At 43.3% G+C, this 27,889-nt stretch overlaps 1 protein-coding gene across 1 annotated transcript in view; it reads right to left on the bottom strand.

The window, feature by feature from the left end:
- Nucleotides 1-27,889, bottom strand: part of LOC106579432 (cadherin-23) — a 692,150-nt gene that overhangs the window by 100,340 nt on the left and 563,921 nt on the right. Inside the window, exons 39-44 of the mRNA XM_082965932.1 lie at nt 21,494-21,613; nt 11,706-11,886; nt 11,370-11,503; nt 10,978-11,187; nt 9,656-9,763; nt 8,772-8,874 (exon numbers count right to left, since the gene is read on the bottom strand). Of these exons, the coding sequence (XP_082822058.1) occupies nt 8,772-8,874; nt 9,656-9,763; nt 10,978-11,187; nt 11,370-11,503; nt 11,706-11,886; nt 21,494-21,613 (856 nt within the window). The remainder of the gene's footprint in view (nt 1-8,771; nt 8,875-9,655; nt 9,764-10,977; nt 11,188-11,369; nt 11,504-11,705; nt 11,887-21,493; nt 21,614-27,889) is intronic.

Here is a 27,889-nt window from a genome sequence, read left to right as displayed (position 1 = left end):
CACCATTGTTCAAGCTTCCTTCTTTTCACTCTGTCATTTTCGCTGAGCAGCTTAAGCCCCTGGTTCACCTGGAGAAGATTTACCCGTAGAGACACATGTAAGAAGGGGTGTGTTATGATGAGCTTCTATTGGCTGTCAATGTTATTGATCCATCCTCAGTTTTCTCGTATCACAGCCATTAAACTCTGTAACTATTTTAAAATGACCATTGGCCTCATAGTAAATCCCTGAGCGGTTTCTTCCCTTTCCAGCAACTGAGTTAGGAAGGAGGCCTGTATCTTTGTAGTGACTGAGTGTATTGATAAACCTTCCAAAGCATAATTGATAAATTCACAAAGCTCAAAGGGATATTCAGTGTCTGCTTTTTTTATTGTCACCCATCTACCAATAGGTGCCCTTCTTTGCGAGGCATTAGAACACCTCCATGGTCTTTGTGGTTGAATCTGTGCTTGAAATTCACTTCTCGATTGAGGGACCTTACAGATAATTGTATGTGTGTGGTACAGATAGGGCTGTTGCGGTCATGAAATTTCGTCAGCCGGTGACTGTCAAGCAAATAACTGCCGGTCTCCCAGTAATTGACTGTTAATTAACATAAACACATTTAGCATCTCCTGGCAGCCTACCATGCAGACCTTTGGAACATCTACTTTTAAAAAAATCGAATAAATCCATGTAATATAGCCTACACTATCATAATAAATCCATTATTTATTTTAGACGGTCTAAAGAAACATGAAATGAAGAAAATGTAGTCTATTTCAGAAGAACAGAATAGCATACTTTGAGTTAAATTAGGCCCTGATCTGGCTATGCCATATGGCTGTGGCCTACACTAGTTCATTTAGCAGACAAGATTTGCTTAGAATTCTCTGGCATTATTTTATATTATTTTATAGTATGAAGAATACAATTGAACATAGCTGAATAAAATAGATAAACGATTAGAGGGATTGCGCACATGTTGAGTGGTTAACAAAGAAACAGGTACTCCTATATGCTTAATTTAGAGTTATTTATGTAACTGTAGTTGAGCGGTTAACAAAGAAACAGGTACACCTATATGCTTAATTTAGAGTTATTTATATAACTGTAGTTGTGATAAAAACGTTGGGCTATATGTTTTGATTTTTAATACATTCTAAGGCTGCATGACTAAAAATGATTTTAAAAAGGTTGCATGAAAGTCATGAGCTCTGCCATGTATTTTGCACAGGCTGTACACACTTAATCAGTCTCTCATTCACAATTTGACAAGCATTTGATAATGCCTCGAATTTCTCGGTGGCATCCCCTTTGTGTGGCCGTAATGCCCCTTAAAATTCCATGCCTTTTGTGGCCAGCGGCTGTTGTGCCCTTGGGCTGAATATAATCATTTGAATTCCCTTCTCCCGGCTGCATGCTCGAAACACCTCTCACTCACATGGCTCTCCATCACTTGATCGGGTCTTTCTCACAGGCTACAAGTGAAGACAGACACATTGGGGACGCAACTATGTGAGTCCTTATCCAATTCAGAGACACATATTGAAGATATTGGAAGAACTGTCCACATTTACTTTTGTCAGCCAACAAGATGAGTAGGCCTAATGAACAGAAAAAGCACTAGCCTATGTAAAACTACTATCCCCCATAGTACAAAAGTTGACCTATTCTATTCTGTGTGAGAAATAAATATTCCAGATATCGTCTGGGACAGTTGTGGGATGTGTTAGATCCCAACAGATCAGAACGTTTAGGTTTTTTAAAATAAACTATTAGGTTATTTCTTCACATTATAGGCTAATGACCATCAGCATCATCATACCTTGGAGAAGCCTAATGACCATGACTAAATGGTCACGTGCAATTTGATTGCCGTCATGACTCGTGACCGCTAGTGTGGTGGTAATACGGTCACCGTGACAGCCCTAGGTACAGCGATGGGGTAGTCATTCAAGTCATGTTCACCACTATTATTGCACACGGAATGAGTCCATGCAACAGGTTAACAATCACAAGGCCGCTGGGCCAGATGGAATACCAGAGCACGTTATCATAGCATGCGCAGACTACCTGGTAAGAGTCTTCACAGACATTTTCAATCAATTTATCCTTGTCCCAGTCTGTAATCCCAACATGTTTCAAGCTGACCACCATTGTCACTGTTCCCAAGAGCTCCAAGGTAACCTGCCTAAATGTCTATCGCCCTATAGCACTCACATCTGTAATTATGAAGTACTTTGAAATGCTGGTCATGACACACATCAACACCATCATCCCAGACACCCTAGACCCACTCCAATTTGTATACCACCAGAACAGATCCAAAGACGACACAATATCAATTGCACTTCACGCTGCCCTCTCCCAACTGGACAAGAGGGGAAATAACTGCTTAGAATGCTGTTCATAGACTACAGCTCAGCGTTCAACAAAATAATCCCCTGTAAGATCATCACCAAGTTAGAGACCCTGCAACTGGATCCTGGACTTCCTGATGGGCCAGTCCCAGGTGATGAGGGTAGGCAACAACACCTCCTCCATGCTGACCCTCAACACGGGGGCCCCTCAGGGGTGTACTCCCTGTTTACACATGACTGCGTTCATCCACGACTCCAAAACTATCATCATGTTTGCTGATGACACAACGGTGGTAGGCCTGATCACCAACGGTGATGAGTCAGCCTACAGTGAGGAGGTCAGCTACTTAGCAGTGTGGTGCCAGAGCAACAACCTCTCCCTCAACGTCAGTAAGACCAAGGAGCTGATCGTGGACATAGGAGAAAGAGGGGAGAGTTGCTGTTGCAGAATGGGTCGAGAGCTTTATGTTCCTTGGCATCTACATCACTAAGGGCCTAACATGGTCTCCACACACCTACACAGTTGTGAAGAAGGCACGGCTGCGTCTCTTCCCACTCAGGAGGCTGAAAAGATTTGGCATGGGCCCTCGGATAATCAAAAAGTTCTACAGCTGCACCATCGAGAGCATCTTCACAGGCTTCATCACCACTTGATATGGCAAAGACACCGCCCTTGAGCGCAAAGCACTACAGAGTGTGGTGCGGACAGCCAAGTACATCACTGGGATTGAGCTCCCTGCCATCCAGGACCTCTATACCTGGCGGTGTCAGAGGAAGGTGTGAAAAATGTCCAAACACTCAAGCCACCCATGTTCACTCTGCTACGATCCGGCAAACGGTACCGGAGCATCGGCACTCGGACCAATAGGCTCCGAGACAGCTTCTACCCGAAGGCATAAGACTGCTAAATAGCCAGATTGCTAAATACATTGAACAAAAAAATAAACGCAACATGCAACTATTTCAAAGATTTTACTGAGTTACAGTTCATATAAGGAAAAGGGTCAATTTAAATGGATTTGTTAAACCCTAATCTATGCATTTCACATGACTGGGAATACAGATATGCATCTGTTGGTCACAGATACAGTACCTTAAAAAAAGGTAGGAGCATGGATCAGAAAACCAGTCAGTATCTGGTGTGACTACCATTTGCGACATGCAGCGCGACACATCTCCTTTGCATAGAGTTAATCAGGCTGATTGTGGCATGTGGAATGTTGTCCCACTCATCTTCAATGGCTGTGCGAAGTTGCTGGATATGGGTGGGAACTGCAACAAGCAGTGGTGCACAGCAATCCTGAGCATCCCGAACATGCTCAATGGGTGACATGTCTGGTGAGTGTGCAGGCCATGGAAGAACTGGGAAATTTTCAGCTTCCAGTAATGCCCATACCATAACCTGGCCTTCCCTGTGGCTCAGTTGGTAGAGCATGGTGTGTGCAACACCAGGGTTGTGGGTTTGATTCCCATGGGGGGCCAGTACCAAAAAAATGCATGAAATGTATGTATTCATTTCTGTAAGTCGCTCTGGATAAGAGCATCTGCTAAATGACTAAAATGTAAAAAAATAAAATAACCCCACCTACACCATGGGGCACTCTGTTCACAAAATTGACATCAGCAGACCTCCTTGCCCACACGATGCCATGTTGTCTGCCATCTGCCCGGTACAGTTGAAACCAGGATTCATCTGTGAATAGCACACTTCTCCCCTCATGCCAGTGGCCATTGAAGGTGAGCATTTTCCCACTGAAGTTGGTTACGATGCCGAACTGCAGTCAGGTCAAGACCCTGGTGAGGATGACGAGCACACAGATGAGTTTCCTTGAGATGGTATCTGACAGTTTGTGCTAAATTTATTTGGTTGTGCAAACCCACAGTTTCATCAGCTGTCTGGATGGCTGGTCTCAGACAATTCTGCAGGTGAAGAAGCCGGATGTGGAGGTCCTGTGCTGACATGGTTACACGTGGTTTGCTGTTGTAAGGCCAGTTGGACGTACTGCCAAATTCTCTAAAACTACGTTGGAAGCCGCTTATGGTAGAGAAATTAACATTAAATTATCTGGCAACAGCTCTGGTGAACATTCCTGTGGTCAGTAAGCCAACTGCACGCTACTTCAAAACTTGAGAAATCTGTGGCATTTTAGTGGCCTCTTATTGTCCCCAGCACAAGGTGCACCTCTGTAATGATCATGCTGTTTAACACTAGAACCGCTGAGCCTCGAGAGACCCCCCTTCAAGCTAATGAGCAGTCATTCTGACTGCAACATTTTAAAAGTGTAAATAACATGTTTCAAAACATGCTCAAAAATCATGCTCGAAAATCTTGAAAAAAAATGATCTGGTTGTGTTCATGAGGTAACATTGGAATAAGATGTTCTATTTATTTAAAATAATAACATAGCATTTTCATTAGTTTGTTACTGTAGGCTATATAAAAACAAAAAAAACACCAATTCAACGGATCAATAAATTGAGTTTGTGGAATTATATAAATATATACACAGTACCAGTCAAAAGTTTGGACACACCAACTCATTCAAGGGTATTTATTTGTTTTACTGTTTTCTACATTGTAGAATAAACTATGAAATAACACATATGGAATCATGTAGTAACCAAAAAAGTATTAAGCAAATCAAAATATAATTTATATTTGAGATTCTTCAAAGTAGCCACCCTTTGCCTTGATGACAGCTTTGCACACTCTTGGCATTCTCTCAACCAGCTTCATGGAATGCATTTTAATTAACCTCCCTGGGCAAGGTGGGACGTTTGCGTCCCACCTTGTCAACAGCCAGTGGAATCGCGCCGCGCGAAATACAAATACCTCAAAAATGCTATAACTTCAATTTCTCAAACATATGACTATTTTACACCATTTTAAAGACAAGACTCTCATTAATCTAACCACATTGTCCGATTTCAAAAAGGCTTTACAGCGAAAGCAAAACATTAGATTATGTCAGGAGAGTACCCTGCCAAAAATAATCACACAGCCATTTTCAAAGCAAGCATATATGTCACAAAAACCAAAACCACAGCTAAATGCAGCACTAACCTTTGATGATCTTCATCAGATGACACTCCTAGGACATTATGTTATACAATACATGCATGTTTTGTTCAATCAAGTTCATATTTATATCAAAAACCAGCTTTTTACATTAGCATGTGATGTTCAGAACTAGCATACCCACCGCAAACTTCCAGTGAATTTATTAAATTACTCACGATTAACGCTCACAAAATACATAACAATTATTTTAAGAATTATAGATACAGAACTCCTTTATGCAATCGCGGTGTCAGATTTTAAAATAGCTTTTCGGCGAAAGCACATTTTGCAATATTCTGAGTACATAGCCCAGCCATCACGGCTAGCTATTTTGACACCCACCAAGTTTGGCCCTCACCAAACTCAGATTTACTATAAGAAAAATTGGATTACCTTTGCTGTTCTTCGTCAGAATGCACTCCCAGGACTTCTACTTCAACAACAAATGTTGTTTTGGTTCCAAATAATCCATAGTTATATTCAAATAGCTCCGTTTTGTTCGTGCGTTCAGGTCAGTATCCGAAGGGTGACGCGCGAGTGCATTTCGTGACAAAAATGTCAAAATATTCCATTACCGTACTTCGAAGCATGTCAAATGCTGTTTAAAATCCATTTTTATGCTATTTTTCTCGTAAAATAGCGATAATATTCCAACCGGGCGACGTTGTATTCATTCAAAGGCTGAAAGAAAAAAATTGAGAATTCTCATGAACGCGCATCTCCAGTGTCACTGTTCCCAGCCTGACCACTCACAAACAGAGCTGCTGTACTTCGCCCAGAGACTGCAGACACTCCATTACACTTTCTGGCGCCTTCTGAGACCCAATGGAAGCCTTAGAAAATGTCACGTTACAGCAGAGATGCTGTATTTTCGATAGAGATGCCACAGAAGGAGAACAAATTGTCAGACAGGGCACTTCCTGAATGGAATCTTCTCAGGTTTTGGCCTGACATATGAGTTCTGTTATACTCACAGACACCATTCAAACAGTTTTAGAAACTTTAGAGTGTTTTCTATCCAAATCTATTATATGCATATTCTCGTTTCTGGGCAACAGTAGTAACCAGTTTAAATTGGGTACGTTTTTTATCCGGCCGTGCAAATACTGCCCCCTAGCCCCAACAGGTTTTAACAGATGTGCCTTGTTAAAAACGTCTTTCCTTCTTAATGCGTTTGAGCCAATCAGTTGTGTTGTGACAAAGTAGGGGTGGTAGACAGAAGATAGCCCTATTTGGTAAAATACCAAGTCCATATTATGGCGAGAGCAGCTCAAATAAGCAAAGAGAAACGACAGTCCATAATTATTTTAAGACATGAAGGTCAGTCAATACGGAAAAGTGCAGTCGTAAAAACCATCAAGCCCAATGATGAAACTGGCTCTCACAAGGACCGCCACAAGAAAGGAAGACCCAGAGTTACCTCTGCTGCAGAGGATACGTTAATCAGAGTTACCAGCCTCTGTAATTGCAGCCCCAAATAAATGCTTCACAGAGTTCAAGTAACAAACACATCTGAACATCAACTGTTCAGAGACTGAGTGAATCAGGTCTCCATGGTCGAATTGCTGCAAAGAAACCACTACTAAAGGACATCAATAATAATAAGAGATTTGCTTGGGCCAAGAAACAGGAGCAATAGACATTAGACCGGTGGAAATGTACTTTGGTCTGATGAGTCCAAATTTGAGATTTTTGGTTCCAACCGCTGTGTCTTTGTGAGACGCAGAGTAGGTGAACGGATGATCTTTGCATGTGTGGATCCCACCATGAAGCACGGAGGTGGTGTGATGGTGTGGGGGTGCTTGCTGGTGACACTGTCTCTGATTTATTTAGAATTCAAGGCACACTTAACCAGCATGGCTACTACAGCATTCTGCAACTATACGCCATCCCATCAGGTTTGCTCTTAGTGGGACTGTGAATTGTTTTTCAACAGGACAATGATCCAACAGACCTCCAGGCTGTGTAAGGGCTATTCGACCAAGAAGGAGAGTGATGGAGTGCTGCATCAGATGACCTGGCCTCCACAATCACCCGACCTCAAACCAATTGAGATGGTTTGGGATGAGTTGGACCGCAGATCGAAGGAAAAGCAGCCAACAAGTGCTCAGCATATGTGGGAACTCCTTCAAGACTGTTGAAAAAGCATTCCAGATGAAGCTGGTTGAGAGAATGCAAAGAGTGCATGCAAAGAGTGTGCAAAGCTATCATCAAGGCAAAGGGTGGTTACTTTGAAGAATCTAAAATATATTTAACACTTTTTTGGTTACAATTTTTTTTAAACTTAACCTTTTTTTAACTAGGCAACAAATTCTTATTTACAATGACAGCCTACCCCGGCCAAACATTAACCTGGACGACGCTGGGCCAATTGTGCGCCGCCGTATGGGACTCCCTACCACGGCCGGTTGTGATATAGCCTGGAATCAAACCATGGTCTGTAGTGACACCTCTAGCACTGAGATGCAGTGCCTTAGACCGATGTGCCACTCAGGAGCCCTACTTGATTCCATATATGTTATTTAATAGTTTTGATGTCTTCACCATTATTCTGCAATGTAGAAAATAGTTAAAATAAAGAAAAACCCTTGAATGAGAGTAGGAGTGTCCAAACGTTTGACTGGTACTATATATATATATATTTATATATTTATTTATTTTAAAAATATATATATATTTATAAAAAAAAAAATATATATATATATATATATATATATATATATATATATATATATATATTTTATGCGTCAAGTGTGCTTGATAAATAGTGAAAATCAGCACAAAGCAATAATGGCATTACAATGAATGTGTCGATATTACAACAGTCAAAAATAGTCAATTATTGTCTGCTCATGCTTATACGGTCTGCGTTTTCACGCAATGTCATCCGTTGGATTTCATTTAGCGGTTAGCCCTTGTCCTAGCAGTCGACACATCTTTACCACTTTCCTTTGCTTGACACACTTCCCACAAAACGATTGCTTGCAGGTGACATAGGTGTCTTGGGTTCTGTTCTTTATGCACCTGGACACCTGGCACTGTCTCCTCCTCGGGAGCTGTTCACAATTTGACTCACGCAAAGGCTCGTGTGGAATCTTTGCTGCTGCCTTGACCCTTGTATGTCTCTCACGTACCCCGTATGCTAGACTCATGATAAAGTCTCTCCTGTAAAAAAAATCTAAAAACAAAATTCCACTTTGACATTATGGGGTAATGTGTATAGATCAGTGACACAAAATCTCAGCCAGCGCTGTAGCCCTCCAGCAAGCTAGCCAGACAGTCAAGACAGTTCCCCCGCCAGCCAACCAAACGCACCGAGTGACAGATACAGAGAGAAAGTCAGAAAGACACACCAGTGAGGTTGGTACCTGAGGGGGAGTTCTCAGTGATCTCAGCCCGGTAGCTGGTCTGTGTGAATATGGGCCTGTTGTCATTATCATCCAGAACTGTGATCACCAGCATGTCTGAGTCCTGGAGAAAGGGATGGACGGAGGGAGAGAGTGATGGATTGGGGACGGGTGAATGGGGTAGGATAGGACGGAGGGGCAGGGAACAAGGTGAGAAATGTTGTCAATAAAAAAGCAAATAGCTGTCATTCCATGCAATATTTGAGAGGCACATGTGTGCCATTGAATAATGCCATGTATGTAGAGCTGGGCAATATGGACAAAAATCCATATCACAATACTGGAAAATACAGAGGATCAACAACATTGCATTCACTCCACATTACTGGCCTGTATGATAAAGTGTAAAGTGTTAAAATACATTCTAAGTCATCCATTGTTTGCAGCAAGGCCGTTTAGTGACACTGCAAGACAACACGGCAAAGAAATAACCTTTTTGACCTAAATTAAAAACGACAGGTTTGGGTCAAATCCAATACAACACAACACTGAGTGAAACTCTCTGTATTTAAGTATTGTGGCGGCAGCATCAGGTTATGGGTATGCTTGTAGACGGCAGGGCCTGGGAAGTTTGTCAGGGTCAAACTAAAAATGAAAAGAGCAAAGCCCAGGTAAAAAGTTGGAGGAAAACCCGCCTCAGTCTTCTGAGAACCTCAGTTCAGATAAGAGTTTATTTTTCAGCGAGACATTTCCATAAATGTTAATGCCAAAAACACACCAGAATGGCTTTCCAAGAGGTGTTGAGTGGTTCCTGAGTGGTCCAGTATCAGTCCTGACTTATTTGAGAGTGAGTGAGTGTGAGAGTGTGTGTGTGTGTGTGTGTGCATGTGTGTGTGGAGCAGTACCCGGCGAGCGATGCGGGGATTCTCAGGGTTGTCTTTAACGGTGATGGTCAGTCTGTACTCCCCCACCCTTTCTCTGTCCAGAGGCCTGTTCACCTGCACCATCCCTGTCTGAGAGGGGGATAGAGAGACCATGGGGGGAGTGATTGCGCACAAGATGGAGGATAGACCTGACTTATCAATTATACCATATCCTTCCCTTTTCAATGCCTCTCTATAACCACGTTTCCATCCACAGTTTTTAAGTCATACCGTATATAAAAAAAAATCACGACAGCGAAGATGGAAAAAGGAAGTTTGGTACAATTTAATATATGGCGACAGATAATTTGTTTGTTCGACATGGTGGCATCTTTTTGTGTCGGTAAAATTAAATATGCAAAAAATGCTGGTGGAAACGCCTTTATGCACAAGTATTAATATCATAACCACCATATTGGAGTAAATTCTGAGAAATCATGCAGTTTATTAGGCTACAGATGAAATAAATTATGATGAACTTCACAGAGTGGTGAAAGTGCACGGTGATGAGCTTGATGCTCCTTTACAATAAATATTGAGTCTTACTCTGGTGACATGATGATCGATGCTTGACTGACGTTTGACAAATCAACATATACTCACTCTTATCCATAATGATCTCATCATGTAGTCTAGTGAACCCACACAGCCTACCCGCACTGTATCTGCGAGCTGTTGGCTAGAGCGCACGTGCCAAGACTAGAGTAGGCACATTTGCTATTTATTTCAACAGTTTTTGTGACAAAACTAGTGTTATTTTTTTATCCTTTATTTAACTAGGAAAATCAGTTAAGAACAAATTATTATTTACAATGACAGCCTAGGAACAGTGGGTTAACTGCCTTGTTCAGGGGCTGAATGACAGACTTTTACCTTGTCAGCTCGGGGATTCGATCTAGCAACCTTTCGGTTACTGGCCCAACGCTCTAACCACTAGGCTACCTGCGCCCCAAAACGTGATGGAAACACATCAAATTTTCAATTTTTATTTGGTACATGAAAAGTTAAGTGAAAAATTACATTTTGTGTGCACTATGTTATCACACGCTGATTTTTATCTGCAACATTTCCGCTTGGTGGAAACCACTGGTGGGAAAATTTGCATATTTTCTTGATGGGGATTTTAGAATATTCGTATGAAAATCTGTCACCAATTGGATGGAAACCTAGCTCCTGACTTTTTATCAATTTATTTTGTCTACATTTTCAGAACAAGCCCTTCTTCTCACTTCTCTATCTATCTCTGCCCCTTTTACTCCCTCCCTGTCTCTCTCTCTCTCTCTCTCTCTCTCTCTCTCTCTCACAGTGTCATTGATGTAGAAAGCTCCATCGTGGTTTCCGGCAGTGATGTTGTAGGTGAGCAGGGCGTTGCGTCCACTGTCCATGTCCCGTGCTTGGACCGTGGTCACCGAGGTGTGGATGGACGCCCCCTCTCTTACACTGGTGTTGTGGGGCAGGTTCAACAGCATGGGGTCGTTGTCATTGATGTCCAGCACATGGACACCCACCACCACCTGAGAGATGGAGAGGACACAGGAAAGTGTCACACTTGGTCTTAGTGTGTGTGTGTGTTTGTCTGTGGACGCACACATGTGTTGTGTTCATATAAGTGTCTGAGCATGTCAGCAGGAAGCACCACAGGCTCAGTGCATGTCTGTGCGTGTGTGTGTTTCTGTGAACATGTGTATGAACATACAATGCTGGTGCGTGGTGGGTTTCCCAGGTCTTTGGCCATGACAGTGATGTTATAGAAGGGTGTGGTCTCTCTGTCCAGCTCCACATCTCTCCTCACACGCAGCTCTCCCTCCACTGGAGATACCACAAACTCATCTAACAGAGAGAGAGAAAAAGAGAGAGCAAGAGCAAGAGAGGGGAAGCATGATTAGATCGTTACTAGCCTTATACTGCAAACACACACACACACACATGCACACATGGATAGTAAATCACCCGCATATACACCCCACCCCCTCCCCCACAAAGACACATACACACACACACACACCCACGCACACACAAACACCCTACTCACTCTGGGGGTCTCCGGCAGTGATGCTGTACTCCACTTTGCCGTTGAGTCCAGAGTCCTGGTCGATGGCTTTGAGGGTCCAGACCCGGGGCCCCGGCTGGCCCTCTGTTATCTCAAAGGGCCCCTCATAGGGCTTGGGGAAGGTGGGGGTCACATCGTTCACATCCAGGACATTCACCAACACCTGGAAAAGACCGGTGGAAACAACCTGAATAGAGATCTTTATGGTCTATAACGGTGGTTCCCGAACTGTGGGGGTCGGCAGGGGGGGAGCGGGGGTCCATATACAGTTGAAGTCGGAAGTTTACATTAGAGGTCGACCGATTAATCGGAATGGCCGATTAATTAGGGCCGATTTCAAGTTTTCATAACAATCGGTAATCGGTATTTTTGGCCACCGATTTTTTTACATTTATTTTTTACACCTTTATTTAACTAGGCAAGTCAGATTAAGAACACATTCTTATTTTCAATGACGGCCTAGGAAAGGGGGTTAACTGCCTTGTTCAGGGGGGATTCGTGTATTCGTTTTTGCAACCTTTCCGGTTACTAGTCCAACGCTCTAACCACCTGCCTTACATTGCATGCCACGAGGAGCCTGCATGGCAGGCTGACTACCCGTTACGCGAGGGCAGCAAGAAGCCAAGGTAAGTTGCTAGCTAGCATTAAACTTATCTTATAAAAAACGATCAATCTTAACATAATCACTAGTTAAGTACGCATGGTTGATGATATTACTAGTTTATCTAACGTGTCCTGCGTTGCATATAATCGATGCGGTGCCTGTTCATTTCTCATCGAAACACAGCCTACTTCGACAAACGGGTGATGATTTAACAAGCGCATTTGCTAAAAAAGCATTGTCGTTGCACCAATGTACGTATCCAATGCCTTTCTTTAAAATCAATACACAAGTATATATTTTTAAACCTGCATATTTAGTTATTATTGCCTACTAACATGAATTTGTGTCAATTCTCTAGCGTTCCGTGCAAGCAGTCACGGTATATACAGCAGTTTGGGCCGCCTGGCTCATTGAGGACTGTGTGAAGTACATTTATTCCTAACTAAGGCCGTAATTAATTTGCCAGAATTGTACATAATTATGACATAACATTGAAGGTTGTGCAATGTAACAGGAATATTTAGACTTAGGGATGCCACCCGTTAGATAAAATACGGAACGGTTCCGTATTTCACTGAAATTATAAACGTTTCGTTTTCGAAATGATAGTTTCCGGATTCGACGATATTAATGACCAAAGGCTCGTATTTCTGTGTGTTATTATGTTATAATTAAGTCTATGATTTGATATTTGATAGAGCAGTCTGACTGAGCGATGGTAGGCAGCAGCAGGCTCGTAAGCATTCATTCAAACAGCACCTTCGTGCGTTTTGCCAGCAGCTCTTCGCAATTCTTCAAGCATTGCGCTGTTTATGACTTCAAGCCGATCAACTCCCAAGATTAGGCTGGTGTAACCGATGTGAAATGGCTAGCTAGTTAGCGGGTGCACGCTAATAGCGTTTCAAACGTCACTCGCTCTGAGACTGCGAGTAGTTGTTCCCCTTGCTCTACATGGGTAACGCTGCTTCGAGGGTGGCTGTTGTCGATGTGCTCCTGCTTCGAGCCCAGGTAGGAGCGAGGAGAGGGACGGAAGCTATACTGTTACACTAGTAATACTAAAGTGCCTATAAAAACATCCAATAGTCAAAGGTATATGAAATACAAATCGTATAGAGCGAAATAGTCCTATAATTCCTATAATAACTACAACCTAAAACTTCTTACCTGGGAATATTGAAGACTCATGTTAAAAGGAACCACCAGCTTTCATATCTTCTCATGTTCTGAGCAAGGAACTTAAACGTTAGCTTTTTTACATAGCACATATTGCACTTTTACTTTCTTCTCCAACACTTTGTTTTTGCATTATTTAAACCAAATTGAACATGTTTCATTATTTATTTGAGGCTAAATTGATAGTATTTATGTATTATATTAAGTTAAATAAGTGTTCATTCAATATTGTTGTAATTGTCATTATTACAAATAAATTCATTTTTTTTTTTAAATCGGCCGATTAATCAGCTTTTTTGGGCCTCCAATAATCGGTATCGGCGTTGAAAAATCATAATCGGTCGACCTCTAGTTTACATACACCTTAGCCAAATACATTCAAACTCAGTTTTTCACAATTCCTGACATTTAATCCTAGTAAAAAATCCCTGTTTTAGGTCTGTTAGGATCACCCCTTTATTTTAAGATTGTGAAATATCAGAATAATAGTATAGAGAATGATTTATTTCAGCTTTTATTTCTTTCATCACATTCCCAGTGGGTCAGAAGTTTATATACACTCAATTAGTATTTGGTAGCACTGCCTTTAAATTGTTTAACTTGGGTCAAACGTTTCGGGTAGCCTTCCACAAGCTTCCCACAATAATTTGGCTGAATTTTTGCCAATTCCTCCTGACAGAGCTGGTGTAACTGAGTCAGGTTTGTAGGCCTGCTTGCTCACACACGCTTTTTCAGTTCAGCCCACAGATTTTCTATAGGATTGAGGTCAGGGATTTGTGATGGCCACTCCAATACCTTTACTTTGTTGTCCTTAAGCCATTTTGCCACCACTTTGGAAAAACGCTTGAGGTCATTGTCCATTTGGAAGACCCATTTGCGACCAAGCTTTACCTTCCTGACTGATGTCTTGAGATGTTGCTTCAATATATCCAAATAATTGTCCTCCCTCATTATACCATCTATTTTGTGAAGTGCACCAGTCCCTCCTGCAGCAAAGCGCCCCCACAACATGATGCTGCCACCCCCGTGCTTCACGGTTGGGATGGTGTTCTTCGGCTTGCAAGCCTCCCCCTTTTTCCTCCAAACATAACGACGGTCATTATGGCCAAACAGTTCTATTTTTGTTTCATCAGACCAGAGGACATTTCTCCAAAAAGTAAGATCTTTGTCCCTATGTGCAGTTGCAAACCGTAGTCTGGCTTTTTTTATGGCGGTTTTTGGAGCAATGGCTTCTTCCTTGCTGAGCGGGCTTTAAGGTTACGTCGATATAGCACTCTGTGGATATAGATACTTTTGTACCTGTATCCTCCAGCATCTTCACAAGGTCCTTTGCTGTTGTTCTGGGATTGATTTGCACTTTTCGCACCAAAGTACGTTTATCTCTAGGAGACAGAACGGGTCTCCTTCCTGAGCGGTATGACGGCTGCGTGGTCCCATGGTGTTTATACTTGCGTACTATTGTTTGTACAGATGAACATGGTACCTTCAGGTGTTTGGAAATTACTCCCAAGGATGAACCAGATTTGTGGAGGTCTCCAATTCTTTTTCTGAGGTCTTGGCTGATTTCTTTTGATTTTCCCATGATGTCAAGCAAAGAGGCACTGAGTTTGAAGCTAGGCCTTAAAAACCATCCACAGGTACACCTCCAATTGACTCAAATTAAGTAAATTAGCCTATCAGAAGCTTCTAAAGCCATGACATAATTTTCTGGAAATTCCCAAGCTGTTTAAAGGCACAGTAAACTTAGTGAATGTAAACAATTGTTCAAAAAATTACTTGTGTCATGTGCAAAGTAGATGTCCTAACCGACATGCTAAAACTATAGTTTGCTAACAAGATATTGGTGGAGTGGTTGAAAAACGACTTTTAATGACACCAACCTAAGTGTATGGAAACTTCCGAATTCGACTGTATATTGTTATTATTTTGGGGGGAGTGGGACTCAGTTCGGCTTTCAACTTACTCTTTAAAATTGTGATAGTAGAAATAGCTGAAATTGTTTTCCTTATGTCATGTCAGTCATACCTTAGAGAGTTATTTATAACTGGTCAGAAATGCCCAGATCAACTTGCCCATGAAAATTAGTTTAAAACTGCAAAATGTTCTCTGCACCCTATGACAAAATGTGTAGAATTGCAGGATATATGCTTTAAACCTACATCATTTTCTCTTCACCAGCAAGAGGGGTATAAACCATTTGTGTCATGAACAACGCTTGAGCCCATAGAAATCGACATGGCATGGGCGGAGGAGGAGGGGGTGTTCCCCAATGCTGGAAGGCGGGAGAAAGTTTGGGAACCCCTGGTCTATACGTATGTCATTCGCAGGAGGAAAAGACAAAGATATCGTGGACGACGGTCTGGGTGCCTTGTAAGGATCAGCCGCCGAGAGGGTAATCTACCTTTAGCATCGGTCCTATTAGCCAAAGTACAATGAATCGATAATAAAATAGACAAACAACAGCAAGTATATCATACCAACTGAACATTAAAAACTGTAATATCTTATGTTTCACCGAGTCGTGGCTGAACGACGACATGACTAACATACAGCTGGTGGGTTTTAAGCTTTTTCGGCAGGATAGAACAGCGCCCTCTGTATATTTGTAAACAACAGCTGGTGCACAAAATCTAAGGAAGTCTCGAGGTTTTGCTCGCCTGAGGTAGAGTATCTCATGATAAGCTATAGACCACACTATATACCAAGAGAGTTTTCATCTATATTTTTAGTAGCTGTCTATATACCACCGCAGACCGATGCTGGCACGTAAGACCGCACTCAATGAGCTGTATATGGACATAAGCGAACAGCAAAACGCTCATCCAGAGGTGGCGCTCCAATTGGCCGGGGACTTTAATGCAGGAAAACTCAAATCTGTTCTACCTAATCTCTACCAGCATGTTAAAAAAAAGTCTAGACCACATTTACTCCACACACAGAGACGCGTACAAAGCTCTCCCTCGACCCTCCATTTGGAAAATCTGACCATAATTATATCCTCTCGATTCCTGCTTACCTGCAAAAACTAAAGCAGGAAACACCAGTGACTCGGTAAATAAGAAAGTGGTCAAATGAAGCAGATGCTAAGCTACAGGACTGTTTTGCTAGCACAGACTGGAATATGTTCCGGGATTCTTCCGATGGCATTGAGGAGTACACCACATCAGTCACTGGCTTCATCAATAAGTGCATCGATGACGTTGTTGTGGCATGGGATTGCAAACTATTACAGACTACAAAGGGAAGCACAGCCGCGAGCTGCCAACTGACACGAACCTACCAGACGAGCTTAATTACTTCTATGCTCGCTTCGAGGCAAGTAACACTGAAGCATGCATAAGAGCACCAGCTGTTCCGGACGACTGTGTGATCACGGTCTCCATAGCCGATGTGAGTAAGACCTTTAAACAGGTCAACATTCACAAGGCCGAAGGGTCAGACAGATTACCACTACAGTGAGGGAAAAAAGTATTTGATCCCCTGCTGATTATGTACGTTTGCCCACTGACAAAGAAATGATCAGTCTATAATTTTAATGGTAGGTTTATTTCAACAGTGAGAGACAGAATAACAACAAAAAAATCCAGAAAAACGCATGTCAAACATCAACACCATTATCCCAGAAACACTAGACCCTCTCCAATTTGCATACCGCCCCAACAGATCCACAGATGATGCAACTCTATTGCAGTTAACACTGCCCTTCCCCACCTGGAAAAAAATAACACCTATGTGAGAAGGCTATTCATTGAGTTACAGCTGAGCTTTCAACACCTCAAAGCTCATTGCAAAGCTAAGGACCCTACCTCTGCAACTGGATCCTGGACTTCCTGATGGGCCGCCCCCAGGTGGTAAGGGTAGGGAACAACACACCCGCCATGCTGATCCTCAGCACGGGGGCCCTTCAGGGGTGCGTGCTCAGTCCTCTCCTGTACTCTCTGTTCACTCATGACTATATGGCCAGGCACGACTCCAACACTATCATCAAGTTTGCTGATGACACAACAGTGGTAGGCCTGATCAGCAACAACGATGAGACAGCCTATAGGGAGGAAGTCATAGACCTTTCCGTGTGGTGCCAGGACAACATTCTCTCCCTCAATGTGATCAAGACAAAGGAGATGATTGTGGACTACAGGAAAAGGAGGACCGAGCACGCCCCATTCCCATCGAAGGGGCTGGAGTGGAACAGGTTGAGAGTGTCAAGTTCCTTGGTGTCCACATCACCAAAAAACTATCATGGTCCAAACACACTAAGACAGCCGTGAAGACGGCACGACAAAGCCTATTCCCCCTCAGGAGACTGAAAGCATTTGGCATGGGTCACCAGATCCTCAAAAGGATCTACAGCTGCAACATCGAGAGCATCCTGACTGGTTGCATCACTGCCTGGTATGGCAACTGCTCATCCTCCGAACGCAAGGCACTACAGAGGATTGTGCGAATGGCCCAGTACATCACTGGGGCCAAGCTTCCTGCCATCCAGGACCTCTATACCAGGCTGTGTCAGAGGAAGGCCCTAAAAATTGTCAAAGACTCCAGCCACCCTAGTCATAGTGTCACGTCCTGACCCTGGTAAGATGTTATTTTCTATAGTAGAGTAGGTCAGGGCGTGACAGGGGGTGTTTTGGGTGGTTTTTCTATGTTTTCTATTTCTATGTTTAGTTCTAGTTTTCTATTTCTATGTTGGAGTTTTTTTAGATGATCTCCAATTAGAGGCAGCTGGTTCACATTGTCTCTAATTGGAGATCATATTTAAGTTGGGGATTTTTCTATTGTGCTTGTGGGCAGTTGTATTCTGTTTAAATGTGTTCTGTGTAGTCTTCAGTACCTGACAGAACTGTTAGCTGATCGTTTTCTCTTTGTTATTTTCTTTAGTGTTCTGAGTTTAATAAACAGTAATTATGAGCACTCAGCACACTGCGCCTTGGTCCCCTCTATACGACAGCCGCTACAGAACTGCCTACCACAATTGGAGCAAGCAGCGTGCCCAAGAGGAGATGGATACCTGGTCTATAGAGGAGTGGCGAGAAAGGATAAACTGGACTTGGGGCCAGGTATTGGACAGATATCGAAGCCTGCCGGGGAAGAACGAGAGACAGCCCCCCAAAATATTTTGGGGGGTGCACACGGGTAGTTTGGTGGGGTCAGGGGTGAGACCTGAGCCAACTTCCTGTGATTATCGTGGTGAGCATGTGCCTGCCTCTCGCACTCTCCATCCAGTGTGCCTCCATAGCCCAGTACGTCCTGTGCCTGCTCCTCGCACTCTCCCTCCAGTGCGCCTCCACGGCCCAGTATACCCTGTGCCAGTTCTGCACACCCGGTCTCCAGTGCGTCTCCCTATGGTGTGAAGCCTGTAGAGATGATCCATGGCACGAAGCCTCCAGTAATGATCCATGGCCCGGAGCCTGTAGGGATGATCCATGGCACGAAGCCTCCAGACGCAATCCATGGCCCGGAGCCTGTAGGGATAATCCATTGCAAGAAGCCTGTAGGGATGATCCATGGCCCGGAGCCTGTAGAGATGATCCATGGTGCGGAACCTGTAGTGACAATCCATGGCGCGGAACCTGTTGTGACGATCCATGGAGCGGAGCCTGCAGTGACGATCCACTGTCCGGAACCCCCTGAGACGGCCTACAGACCGGAACCCCCTGAGACGGCCTACAGTCCGGAACCCCCTGAGACGGTCTACAGTCTGGAACCCACTGAGACGCCTACAGTCCGGAACCTCATGAGACAGCCTACAGACCGGAACCTCCTGAGATGTTCCCCAGCCCAGAGTCTTCAGCGGCGGCCTGCAGCCCAGAGTCTCAGCGGCGGCCTGCAGCCCAGAGCCTCCAGCGGCGGCCTGCAGCCCAGAGCCTCCAGCGGCGGCCTGCAGCCCAGAGCCTCCAGCGGCGGACTGCAGCCCTTAGCCTCCAGCGGCGGCCTGCAGCCCAGAACCTCCAGCGGCGGCCTGCAGCCCAGAACCTCCGGCGATGATCTACAGTCCGGTGGTACAGAGGGATCTGCGGGCGGAGCGGGGGTTACACACCGGAGCCGCCTCCTCTGCTGGAGGATCTGCTGGATAGTAAGGTTCTGGGTACTGCACTAGAGCCGCCATAGACAATTGTCACCCTCCCTCCCTACCCTCCCTTTTGTTTTGTGGTTTGTTTTGTTGTTTTTAGTTGCATTCGGAGTCTGCACCTTTGGGGGGGGGGGGGGGGGGGGGGTACTGTCACGTCCTGACCCTAGTAAGATGTCATTTTCTATAGTAGAGTAGGTCAGGGCGTGACAGGGGGTGTTTTGGGTAGTTTTTCCATATTTTCTATGTTCTAGTTTTCTATTTCTATGTTGGAGTTTTTTGGGATGATCTCCAATTAGAGGCAGCTGGTTCGCGTTGTCTCTAATTGGAGATCATATTTAAGTTGGGGGTTTTTCTATTGTGTTTGTGGGCAGTTGTATTCTGTTTAAATGTGTTCTGTGTAGTCTTCAGTACCTGACAGAACTGTTAGCTGATCGTTTTCTCTTTGTTATTTTCTTTAGTGTTCTGACTTTAATAAACAGTAATTATGAGCACTCAACACGCTACGCCTTGGTCCCTTCTATACGACAGCCATTACACATAGACTGTTCTCTCTACTACTGCACGGCAAGCGGTACCGGCATGCCAAGTCTGGGTCCAAAAGGCTTCTTAACAGCTTCTACCCCCAAGCCATACGACTCCTGATCAGCTAATCAAAGGGCTGTGCAGACCCTCTTTTATGCTGCTGCTACTCTCTGTTCATAATCTATGCATAGTCACTTTAACTCTACCTACATGTACATATTACCTCAATTACCTTGACTAACCGATGTCCCCGCACATTGACTCTGTACCGGTACCACCTGTATATAGCCTTGCTTGTTATTTTACTGCTGCTGTTTAATTATTTGTTACTTTTATTTTCTATTGATCTTTTTTTCTTAACTTCTTAAAGCATTGTTAGTTAAGGGCTTGTAAGTAAGCATTTCACTGTAAGGTCTACACCTGTTGTATTCGGCGCATGTGACAAATAACATTTGATTTGATGTTTATGATGTGATTAAAGGGATAGTTAACTTTTTGGAAAACATTTTTGTGGTCATTAATTTGACTAAACAAAAACGCCTGCAAATGTCACAGATTGCAAGTACAATATGATGTGTGTATAAACTATTAACCTGTTAGGAATAATAGGATGATTCCAATGCCAGAATAAAACAATTATCATGAGAGGGCCATGAACAGTACCTAGTAATGCTGTATACTGCTAGAAATTTCAGATTTTCAGCTTTTTCAAATCAAAAGATCCAATAAATAGTAAATAATATGAAAATATGATAGAACCTATTCATGAATAATGAGTGAATAAGGCCTGAATATTTTTTATGATAATGTACATATATTTACAATCAACTTTACAAATTACATCCTATAAGATTTCAGCTGCCTTATTACTGTAATAAATTATCATATAACTTGGTTAGGACAAATGTACATTATTTATGGTTCACGGCTTTCATTCATTCTTGTGTCCCTCCCCTACTGAAACTCAGAGTTGGTTAGCCATTCTATGAATTCGTTACGATCTTAGCTTTAATCTCCTATAAAAGTTGTCTGTCTGTGATGAACACAATGTGGTTTTGTTTCACATCGACAAATAATGTTCACGTTTTTTAAAATTAAACTAGATATAGTAAAACCGAATTGACGGACAGTCCAACCAGTGAAGGAAAGTGCAGGTGGGACTTCCCAGCTGTGGATATGTAACCCAATACCCCAGAGTCTTTAAAGGCAAACTCAAGTCAAGCTGGGAAGCGTGGCTATCAGCCAAAACTGTCGCAAAGCGAATGGCTTAAAAGAGGCTGATTTATAAGTAAATTACCTTGATAAAACAATTAAATTATAACTGCATGTTATGATGAACATTCAGTGTAAAAAGAGTTACTGTCATGTAGTGTGAGTATGTGTGTGTGTCATTGTCATCACCGTGGTGCTGGAAGTCAGGCGGAGGGCATGGATGGGACACTGGTCCGTTGCTGTGACGATAAGTGCGTAGTGTCCATTGCTGATCTCAAAGTCCAGCTCCTTCACTGCAACAATCCTTCCCTGGACACATACACATGCACAAAAAGACAAATACTTTAACACGCAATGCTATTCTAAACACTGTACACTCAGTGGTGTCCACAACCTACACATAGTACCAGACCTGGGTTCATATACTACTTAAAATCTTTCAAATACTTTGAGTAGTTGCTTTAACCTGCCTGGTGTCCCTGATGGGCAGGGTTCGCACTTCTGCAACAATTCTGATACTAAAAGATGGGCTGACGGGAAAGTGAGTTTTTGTGTTTATCTAAAAAAAAAAATTTACAGAAAGTTCATACTATTATAACATACAGTGGCAAGAAAAAGTATGTGAACCCTTTGGAATGACCTGTATTTCTGCATAAGTTAGTCATAATATTTGATCTGATCTTCATCTTGGTCACAACAATAGACAAACATAGTGCATTTAAACTAAAAACACACAAACGATTGTGTTTTTCTTGTCTATTTTGAATACATCATTTAAACATTCACAGTGTAGATTGGAAAAAGTATGTGAACCACTAGGCTAATGACTTCTCCAAAAGCTAATTTGAGTCAGCTAACCTTGGAGTCCAATCAATGAGATGAGATTGGAGGTGTTGGTTATAGCTGCCCTGCCCAACAAAAACACTCACAAAATTTGAGTTTGCTATTCACAAGAATGTGAACAATGCTTTGAACAAAAGAGATCTTAGAAGACCTAAGATTAAGAATTGTTGACTTGCATAATGCTGGAAAGGGTTAGAAAAGTATCTCTAAAAACCTTGATGTTCATCAATCCACGGTAGGACAAATTGTCTATAAATGGAGAAAGTTCAAATACAAAATAAAGAAAAACCCTTGAATGAGTAGGTGTTCTAAAACTTTTGACCGTTAATGTATATATAAATACTTCTCCTGAAGTCCATATATACTGAACAAAAATATAAACGCAACATGTAAAGTGTTGGTCCCATGTTTCATGAGCTGAAATAAAATATCCCAAAAATGTTCCATACACACAAAAAGCTTATTTCCCTAAAATGTTGTGCACAAATTTGTTTACATCCCTGTCAGTGAGCATTTATCCTTTGCCAAGATAATTCATTCACCTGACATGTGTGGCATATCAAGAACATGATGAAACAGCATGATCATTACACAGGTGCACCTTGTCCTGGGGACACTAAAAGGAAACTCTAAAATGTGCAGTTTTGTCACACAACACAATGCAACAGATGTGTCAAGTTTTGAGGGAGCATGCAATTGGCATGCTGACTGCAGGAATGTCCACTAGAGCTGTTGCCAGAGAATTGAATGTTCATTTCTCTACCATAAGCCATCTCCAACATCGTTTTAGAGAATTTGGCAGTACGTCCAACCGGCCTTGCAACCTCAGACCACGTGTAACCATGCTAGCCCAGGACCTTCCTTTCCGGCTTCTTCACCTGCGATATCGTCTGAGACCAGCCACTCGGACAGCTGATGAAACTGAGGAGTATTTCTGTCTGTAATAAGGCCCTTTTGTGGGGAAAAATTCATTATAATTGGCTGTGCCTGGCTCCCCAGTGGGTGGGCCTATCCCCTTCCTGGCCCACCCATGGCGGCTCCCCTTCCCAGGCATGTGAAATCCATAGATTAGGGCCTACAGTGAGGGAAAAAAGTATTTGATCCCCTGCTGATTTTGTACGTTTGCCCACTGACAAACAAATGATCAGTGTATAATTTTAATGGTAGATTTATTTGAACAGTGAGAGACAGAATAACTACAAAAAAATCCAGAAAAACGCATGTCAAAAATTGTCTAAATTGATTTGCATTTTAATGAGGGAAATGAGTATTTGACCCCCCCCTCAATCAGAAAGACTTCTGCCTCCCAGGTGTCTTTTATACAGGTAACGAGCTGAGATTAGGAGCACACTCTTAAAGGGAGTGCTCCTAATCTCAGCTTGTTACCTGTATAAAAGACACCTGTCCACAGAAGCAATCAATCTATCAGATTCCAAACTCTCCACCATGGCCAAGACCAAAGAGCTCTCCAAGGATGTCAGGGACAAGATTGTAGACCTACAAAAGGCTGGAATGGGCTACAAGACCATCGCCAAGCAGCTTGGTGCGAAGGTGACAACACTTGGTTCGATTATTCGCAAATGGAAGAAACACAAAAGAACTGTCAATCTCCCTCGGACTGGGGCTCCATGCAAGATCTCACCTCGTGGAGTTGCAATGATCATGAGAACGGTGAGGAATCAGCCCAGAACTACACGGGAGGATCTTGTCAATGATCTCAAGGCAGCTGGGACCATAGTCACGAAGGAAACAATTGGTAACACACTACGCCGTGAAGGACTGAAATCCTGCAGCGCCCACAAGGTCCCCCTGCTCAAGAAAGCACATATACATGCGCATCTGAAGTTTGCCAATGAACATCTGAATGATTCAGAGGACAACTGGGTGAAAGTGTTGTGGTCAGATGAGACCAAAATGGAGCTCTTTGGCATCAACTCAACTCGCCGTGTTTGCAGGAGGAGGAATGCTGCCTATGACCCCAAGAACACCATCCCCACCGTCAAACATGGAGGTGGAAACTTTATGCTTTGGGGATGTTTTTCTGCTAAGGGGACAGGACAACTTCACCGCATCAAAGGGACGATGGACGGGGCCATGTACCGTCAAATCTTGGGTGAGAACCTCCTTCCCTCAGCCAGAGCATTGAAAATGGGTCGTAGATTGGTATTCCAGCATGACAATGACCCAAAACACACGGCCAAGGCAACAAAGGAGTGGCTCAAGAAGAAGCACATTAAGGTCCTGGAGTGGCCTAGCCAGTCTCCAGACCTTAATCCCATAGAAAATCTGTGGAGAGAGCTGAAGGTTCGAGTTGCCAAACGTCAGCCTCAAAACCTTAATGACTTGGAGAAGATCTGCGAAGAGGAGTGGGACAAAATCCCTCCTGAGATGTGTGCAAACCTGGTGGTCAACTACAAGAAATGTCTGACCTCTGTGATTGCCAACAAGGGTTTTGGCACCAAGTACTAAGTCATGTTTTGCAGAGGGGTCAAATACTTATTTCCCTCATTAAAATGCAAATCATTTTATAACATATTTGACATGCGTTTTTCGGGATTTTTGATGTATTTCCTTATATAAACTGTAACTCAGTAATCGTTGAATCGTTGAAATTGTTGCATGTTGCGTTTATATTTCAGTATATAATGGTGTGTATAGATAGTATGGACAGTATACGAATAGAAAATGTGTGTGCAACAGTAGTTATATAGGATGAGCCATGACTAGAATACAGTATGTACAGTATGAAGTGGGTAAAACAGTATATAAACATTATTAAAGTGACTAGTGCTGTTGCGCCTTCTTCACCACACTGTCTGTGTGAATGGACCATTTCAGGTCGTCAGTAATGTGCACGCCGAGGAACTTGAAACTTTCCACCCTCTCCACTGCTGAAGTTCACAATCAGCTCTTTCATTTTGTTAACATTGAGGAAAAGGTTATTTTCCTGGCACCACTCCGCCAGGGCTCTGACCTTCTCCCTGTAGGCTGTCTCATCGTTGTTGGTCATCGTTGTTGTGTCATCAGCAAGCTTGATGATTGAGATGGGGACGTGTGTCGCTACGCAGTTATTGGTGAACAGGGAGTACAAGAGGGGGCTGAGAACGAACCCCTGTGGGGCCCCTGTGGGGCCCCTGTGTTGAGGATCAGTGTGGCGGAGCTGTTGCTGTCTACCTTCCCCGACCACACTTCAGTGTGGTCGGCCCGTCAGAAAGTCCAGGACCCATTTGCATGTGATGAGATATGATGGCACTACGATGTTGAAGGCTGAGCTGTAGTCGATTAACAGCATTCTTATATAGGTATCTTGTCTCGTCTTGTCTTGACTCTTGTCCAGGTGGGATAGAGCAGTGTGAAGTGTGATGGTGATTGCATCGTCTGTGGATCTGTTGGGGCAGTTTGCAAATTGTAGTGGCTCTAGGGTGTCGGGTAAGGTTGAGGTGATATGATCCTTAACTAGCTTCTCAAAGCACTTCATGATGACAGAAGTGAGTGCTATAGGGTGATAGTATTTTAGTTCAGTTACTTTCATTTTCTTGGGTACAGGAACAATGGTGGACATCTTGAAGAAGTGGGGACAAGAGACTGGGATAGGGAGAGATTGATTGAATAGGTCTATAAACACTCCAACCAGCTGGTCTGCACATGCTCTGAGGATGCGGCTTGGGATGCCCTCTGAGCTGGCAGTCTTGTGATGGTTGACACGCTTAAATGTCTTACGTCGGCCACGGAGAACGAGAGCTCACAGTCCTTGTGAGCGGTGGCGGCCCGCGTTGCCGGCCCGCATCTGCGGGCCTCGTTTGCAGGAGAGCACGCCCCCATCCACATGTCTGTAGTGGAGCTTCAAGTTCCTTGGCATCCAAATCACTAAGGTCCACACATACCCGTGAAGAGGGCCCGACAGCACCTCTTCCATCTCAGGAGGCTGAAAAGATTTGGCATGGGCCCTCAGATCCTCAAAAAGTTCTACAGTTACACCATCGAGAGCATTATGACTGGCTGCATCACCGTTTGGTATGGCAAATGCACCACCCTCGACCCACAACACACTACATAGGGTGATGCGGACAGCCCAGTACATCACTGGGGCTGAGCTCCCTGTCATCCAGGCAATGTCAAAGGCCCAAATAATTGCCAAAGACTCCACCACCCAAGCCATAGACTGTTCATCACTGGTGCTGAGCTCCCTGGGGCCAAGCTACCTGCCATCACTGGGACCGAGCTCCCTGCCATCCAGGACCTCTATCAAATTAAATGAAATTGTATTGGTCACATACACATGGTTAGCAGATGTTATTGCGAGTGTAGTGAAATGCTTGTGCTTCTAGTTCCGAAAGGCGGTGTCAGAGGAAGGGCCAAAAATTGCCAAAGACTCCACCACCCAAGCCATAGATTGTTCACTCTGTTACCGTCTGGCAAACGGTATCGGAGCATTGGCTCTAGGACCAACATGCTCCAAGACAGCCTAGAAGGCCAGCATCCCAGAGTCACCTCTTCACTGTTGACGTTGAAACTGGTGTTTTGCGGGTACTATTTAATTAAGCTGCCAGTTGAGGACTTGTGAGGCATCTGCTATTCCATAAAAAATCAGCCGTTCCCAGCTACAAAAGTCATTTACAACATTAACAATGTCTACACTGTATTTCTCATCAATTTGATGTTATTTTGATGGACAAAATCTGTGCTTTTCTTTCAAATACAAGGACATTTCTAAGTGACCCCAAACTTTTGAACAGTAGTGTATTTTGCACACGAACTGCCGCCTGTTTGGAGTACTTATTGTAAGATTAGGGGTGTTAACCCCGGTGTCCTGGCTAAATTCCCAATCTGGCCCTCATACCATCACAGCCACCTAATCATCCCCAGCTTACAATTGGCTCATTCATCCCCCCTCCTCTCCCCTGTAACTATTCCCCAGGTTGTTGCTGTAAATGAGAATGTGTTCTCATTCAACTTACCTGGTTAAATAAAAAATAATCTGATTGTCCGAAATGGTCTGGACCTGTCTTTTCTACTGTTGTTCACTCTGGAAGATGCTCCTTGGAAGATAAGCTAGCCAGCCGTGTCGATGGTTCCCACTGTGTGATGAGAGTAGCGTACTACAGTGATTTGAGAAGAGTACTACAGTATTATGGTTTGAAGAGTCGTAGGATGGTCCCACTTAAATTCGCTTTTCTAGATATTTGACTTAGGACAGCTAATCAGCCATACCAGCGATTGTCTGGAAGGTGAGCTTTTTCACCTCAAGGTCCAAATCACTTTGGATGTGAGCTGCGGCTCTACACGCCTCTCTGGTCTGGGAGTTGAGTTTAGTTATTTCACCTCGTGTTGCGATTCAAAGTTCCAACCATTTCAAACGTGTAGCTCCCACTCCATGCTTTTCTCGTCTAATGTTAATTTCTTACCAATCCTTTTATGCACTCTCTCGAAATGGGCGGTTCCGTCAGTTTGACACTCGAGGTGTGGCTGCTTACTATGCACAGTTTATAGGAGATAGATTAATCTATGGCTCCTAAAATCACATCCTATCTTATTAACAAAAATACTTTTATACTTTTTCATATCTCATATACAATGTAGAGGAGGGAGACTTGACAGATAAAGGGGATATAAGTTACAGTATTTCCTTTATAACCTTTTTAAAAACATCACAAAATAAAAACCAATATGACATTAGTTTTCTATAGATCATCTCTGACCATTCACCACGTTCTTATGTTAGAACTATTGTTTCAGTATTCA

This window comes from Salmo salar, chromosome 19 (genome assembly GCF_965601325.2).
Source record: "Salmo salar chromosome 19, fSalSal1, whole genome shotgun sequence".
Classification (NCBI taxonomy): domain Eukaryota; kingdom Metazoa; phylum Chordata; class Actinopteri; order Salmoniformes; family Salmonidae; genus Salmo; species Salmo salar.
Note: the sequence above shows the minus strand (reverse complement) of the source record. Positions and strands in the feature narration are given on the sequence as shown.